This window comes from Crocodylus porosus, unplaced genomic scaffold (assembly GCF_001723895.1).
Source record: "Crocodylus porosus isolate Cpor-Errol unplaced genomic scaffold, CroPor_comp1, whole genome shotgun sequence".
NCBI lineage: Eukaryota > Metazoa > Chordata > Crocodylia > Crocodylidae > Crocodylus > Crocodylus porosus.
The window spans coordinates 120017335-120023334 of NW_017728886.1; the positions used below are offsets into that span (position 1 = coordinate 120017335).

The following is a 6000-nucleotide window of genomic DNA, read 5'->3' on the forward strand; positions in this document are numbered from 1 at the left end:
ACTGGGCTGTATTCTATCTTATTTTCTCCTTACCTCCAAGTCTTCAGACTGTGTTAAGACTGCCCTGTTCTTCCAAACAAACAATTAAAAGAAACAACAACAACAACTTTTGAAACGAAAATGAAGGATTGTCTAACCAAGGCAAAATGAAATTTGTAACAGCAAATCATGAGCAAGTTTAAGTCAAATGCAAAACCTGCTAAGGTACTAAGCATGCATTTAGGTATACATACCATATATTCGCAGCTTGCCAACAAATTTTCCCACATCAAGATTCAAGTGACTTTCTACGAAGTTCTTTATAAAACTGTTTTGCAAAGCTTCCTAGAAACAAGAAATATGATTTACAATACAATGCTTATACTATTCATCTGTGCTGGAAGTATATATTGACTCACATTTAACACCCTCCTCAGCCATGGATTTCTCACATGATCTTAGCACAAGTCACTGGGCCACTTTCTAGATGGCAAGTTTTCCGTCCATGGCAGGGGTGCCCTCAAGCAAGCTGCACTTCCTAAACAGCACTTCTTGCAGCACTTCAGGCAGGTTAATTAGCACTGATGAGATATAGGGCCAATTAGACAAACAAAGACAATATGACTGCCTATGGCACCATTCAAATGTTGTTGCACTGCATCTGGCATATGGGACAGCTCATGAAGACTTGCCTAGTGTGCTCAAGGGTACCAATAGCAGTCCTAGTAAATGTACCATGCTGTAAAGGGTGGATCCAGAGAAGATGTGGCAGCACAGTCACACACCCCTGTGGCTGTACTGCACATGAGCTCTCAGCATGGGGTCTGGCTGGAGTCCCTGCTTTCATGTGGCTCTGGAGCCCAAGGGATAAGCAGTGCCCCCAGAGGGGGTGGGGCAGTGAGAGCATCCCTTCCAGGAAGAGGGAGAGATGGCAAAGATGAACAGCAACAGTGTTCACCCCCAGGTTCCATAGCCAGGCAAAAGTAGGGACTCTACCCAGACTCCTGCCCCCATCTACCTGGTGAACTCAGAGTCCACTGCTCATGTGAAGACCCAGCAGAAACTTGCACTGATTAGGCATTAAGCTCAGAGCTCACTACACATGCATGGAAAAGCCAAAGTGGGTGGCAGGGAGGCCTCATCCTCCCTGCCCTGTTCCCGGATCTGTTACTGCAGGTGGTCACAGCCTTCATCTTCCTATGATCAGTTCTTGACATGGGAAATAGAATTAACAATGTCTTCCTACTTCACAGATATGTTGAGGATAAATTTAAAGAGTGTGTATGTATGCTCATATATACACATACCCACCGCCCCGCCAGAGATTTTAACATGTTTTATAGGAAGGGTGGGGCTTTTAAGATCAGCTATGGGTTTCCAGAAAAGGAGAAAATTCTCCTTTTGTTCTATACCCAAACATTTCCTAGTGAACTGTTTCTCCAGTGTTAGGAGCCCCTGCATAATCTATCTTATTTGATAATAAGACAGCCATATGTCTCAATTCAAGGAGACTGAAGGTATTATGATTTTTATATAAATATACAATACTCACATATAATTTATATATATAAATCTAGTCCTATCCAGAAAGTCTCAGAGCAGCTTACAATAAAAGAAGACCAACCCACTAGATAAGAAACAAATTCTCCAACTGACACCCTAAATCTTAATAACTCCACTTCAGCCTACCCGCTTCCCTGCCTTTTACCAAGTACAGCAAACTGTCCAGCCTACCCCAACTGACTCCCTGAATTCCTTTCAAAGTACACAGCAAAGAATTAAGACATGGGTAGATGCATCATATTATGTAGGATTCTTCATATACTATACAATGAGTTCTTTCAATTTCCCTCTGTCTTTTTACACAGAAGTACATTTTCTTCTTTCAATATAGCAATAGATACACATACTGGTCATACCACAACCAAGGCTAAAAGGGTGATATAGAAAGCCTTTTTTTAATGCCCACTATAGGAAATTTGCTTTAAAAAAAATCAATTTTCAAATTCAACATTTTAGATCCCAACATATGGCATTAGTGCTCCAGAAGTAGAAGTAATGGAGCCCTAAAATAAGTAGTGCCCTTCACAACAAGGTGCATTTAAAAAGATTCTACATTACAGTTATCATAACAGACTTGGAAGCACCACTGATTAAAACCTCTTTTATGAGCAATCTAATCCTCAACACTTTACAGCATTGTTGGCTTCAATGGCCACCCCTTATAATTTCTACAAGTCTGACATAGCCAAAGTATAAAATCTTCAAGACAACAGATTAATCATCCAAAGACAGGAAGAATCTAAGACAATTATTCAATTACTCTCATGGGTCCAACTCAGTCTCCCTTTTTGTACTTAGGTACATCACAAGTTCCCAATAATATAAATAGTCTACCATTTGTAGAGAATAGTTTCTCCATAGCAAAAACATTCCGAACTTCAGAAACAAGAGTCTGAATGCTAAATACCATGGGATTTTGATTATTTTTCTTCTATGTCCTTTTAAATTACTTATTAGTATTCAAATGATTTAGAAGACAGCACCAAGAGAACTATTTCTATTTTATCACAAACTACCTAACCATTCTACTTACTCAAAACAGAATGTGCATCATGCATTCTGAACTATAATTGCTTCACAAAGCTGGAAAATAGCCCTGCTTGTACTAAAGGTAATTCTTCTTATATCTAGTCTTGGTTGTCTTTGTGTAAGTAATGATTTTTAACAAGTAGTCTAAGCCTGTGGAGATCTGAATCATTAGATAAGACTGCATGTAGTTTTTCTAACCTAGGTAGCCTGTAATTCAAAGAAAATAAAAAGAACACTTCATGATATTTTTCTCGTGTTCCTACCATGGCATTAACTATCTCTCATATATTTGATACTCATATGTCCCCCCCTCTCCATAGTATCTGAGTGTCTTACAATCTTCTATCCATCTTTCCTTATAGCACCCTTGTAAGGAAAGTAAATCCTATAACTCCCATTTCACAGAAGGACATCTCCATGGCAGTACAAGTCAGGAAAATGCCCACTGTTCTCTTAAATCTTTGGCTTCCACCTTGACTTCAGAACCATTGCTTCTCTTGGGTACCAGTCTGCTTCTTACAGTGCAGGAGCCCACACGTCCATTAGTAAACCCTCCTGTGACTTAGGTGGACTTATTGACAGAGTAATTCACGCTGAATGCTGCCTGAATAACAGCAGCAGACACTTTACAGAAACAGGCCATATCCATGCATAGTGACTAACCACACACACTTAGTGTAGTACGCTTAGACTTCTCTCACCTCTCCTACCCTAAAACAAATTGAATCAAGCCTCTACTTTTCTTGTAAGTTCACTGGGACAGAGACTTTTTCTTTCCTTGTTCTGGAGGAAAAACACAATGTTAAAGCAACTTATTAATTACCATTATAAATAATAAAAAAGGATAAAATTCCATGGAGAAAATGTACATTGAGATTCTGTGTTTATTATCTCAATGTCTTCATTTCATTTGTTCAGTTTCAGAGGAAAAGAACTAAGTGTTCATTTCACAAAAGCATCCTGGGATCAGCAAGCTGCATGCATGATCACAAGCAGCACTCCTTAATTGAATCTTAATTAACAATTCTATCATTGATGTATGAGCCACAACAGAATCCTATTTATTTGCCAGAAGCTTAATAGCTCTGCAAATCTTAGAGAGTAAAACATGGCAAAATTACACTTTAGTGAGTTAAAAGCATGATTGTGAGACTTGGAAATATGCAGAAGGAGAACTATTAACAAGGTGCTTTGTTTATATATACTCACTGCTTTTTCTTATCAGCACTGCATTTTACATTTTCCCCATCAGCCCTCTGGAAACATCAATTACATGAACCATTGGGAGATGCAGATGAGCATTAAGGAAGTTCCATCTATTATTTTATTCCTTAAAATCTTGTCAATTGCCTTACATATTGCTTGCCACTGTCCTATTCATTATATTTGCAGTATTATACAGGAATTCTGAAAATAGGTAGTATCACTTTCTTAAATACTTTTAAAAATGCTTTCAAGTAACAACTTTACAGGTTTGATAAGCCGCAGTACAATCCCACTGTTACACAGACACTTTCTTCAGTACCCCTATTACAGAAACTTTCTCCATAACTATGCAGGCAGACAGCTCCTATATTTTATAATATATATGTGCACTAACTGTACCACATGGGACTACCACATCTCTGCAACTGTTGCTCCTGAAAGTAGAGCTTTTGTACATTCCTGAATATATTCCTAGCTCTAGGTCCATGATTTGTGTCGCATGCAAGCATTTGTTTCTAGCGGTGGTAAACATCGACCACTAGTAATGATTCCAGGAGAAGGAGCCATTAAGGTGTTCAGCTAGCAACCTTCCCATCCCCTGTTCCTGGTGCCTTCCTGAGACTTGGGTGATCCCAGTCTGGGAAAAGCTTGGGGAGCAGTGGCTGCTCCAGTCTTCCTGTTCCTGCTATGCAGAACAGGCAGGGGCTTTCCTGCAATGCTCCCTCCACTCAGTTCCCAGGCACCAAGCAGAAATAGTAGTGACAGTAGTGCCCTGCCCACTCTTCACACTGGAGTCCCCAGTATGTGAGGACCCATCAGGGAGCAGCTAGCAGCTGCTCCTCACCTCAGCCTACAAGAGATGAGGAGCAGCTGTCTCCTGTGCATTCTCCAAACCAGTGTAACCCCTGTCTCTCGAAGGCACAGGAGATTTTGCCCACAGCTCAACTTCTCCCGGTCCCCAGGAGGAGTAAAGCTACAGGAAAGTGTACAAATATGTGTTCTCTTGTGGAAAACTCACCAACAAGCCACTTCTGCCAGGTGAAAGTTGGGTTATTTTTCCCCTGAAGCTGCCATTTTTGGTCCAGAAGAAACAATGAGAAAGTATGTATACTTCTGGTTTCTAACAGGAGAATGGTGGTTCTCCCAGTAGAAATGTGACACTTGTATGTGGCCTCCTAGACAGGTACCTCTACTGTTCAATTGTAGTTTATATGGTTAATATTAGAAACTAGGTAGTTGTCCATCATTTACCAACCTGAAGTTGACTAAGCATGAAGAAATTTTCGCCATGTTTAAACATCTTGGACACCCTGAGCCATGCCTCTGCGTAAGTCTTCAGATTCTCCACAAAACTGAATGTTTGATTAGCCTAAAAACAGAAATGAACCAAAGTGAAATGAAAGTTGAACCCATAAATCCCATGGAAACAGGAGTAATTTGGATGCTTTGAGTCCTTCTGTAACATTTTTGCATTTCAGTTTTGACTGTCAGCAGTGTGCACATCTGTGTCTTCTCTTTCATCCTCAAAAAAACCTGAAAATAATTTATTTGGTATTCAAAGACTGCAATGAATAAAAGAAAAAGCTTCCTGCAGTGTATGTTTTCTGCCTGAAAAAAACAAAATACAATTTCTTTTTATACAGCATCTGTACACAAGGTAACATAATGTGCTTTAGAAAGTGAGATGGTGAAAAACAAAGAGAAGTTCTCAAATGAAATACTGCATTGATCACAGTACCACCTGTATGGGAAGAGAGTGGGTAGTCTCTGGATTTAATTTTCAATTCGTGTAACCTGATAGGTCTGGCACTGCCTGAAAAAGGGATATCTGACAAGGTTTGTCAGAGATTCCTTGCTCCTTTTCCTGGCCCATCAGAAAAGGAAGAGTCAAGGACAATGTATTATGATTGAATCATCAGAGGACAAGTCAAGTCGGAGAATAGTTGGGAAAGCACTGAGGTCCCAGAGGGGAGGGGAGCCAGGTGTCCAAGAAGAGTGGTCGTTCCTTAAGGAGACGATCCTCCAAGCCCAAAGGGAAGTAATCCCAACACAGATCAAAGGGGGCAAGAGGGCACAAAAGCCCCCATGGCTTACCAAAAGCATCCGGGAATGTCTCCTAGCTAAAAGGGAGGTGTACACCCAATGGAAGGGAGAGGCCATCACTAGGGAGGATTATACTGCGGTTGCTTAGGGATGCAGGGGGGCAGTCAGGAAGGCCAAGGC

At 40.5% G+C, this 6000-nt stretch overlaps 1 protein-coding gene across 1 annotated transcript in view; it reads right to left on the minus strand.

The window, feature by feature from the left end:
• Positions 1–6000, minus strand: part of ABCA13 (ATP binding cassette subfamily A member 13) — a 368570-nt gene that overhangs the window by 215948 nt on the left and 146622 nt on the right. The window contains 2 exon segments of the mRNA XM_019537509.1: positions 234–324; positions 5033–5146. Of these exon segments, the coding sequence (XP_019393054.1) occupies positions 234–324; positions 5033–5146 (205 nt within the window).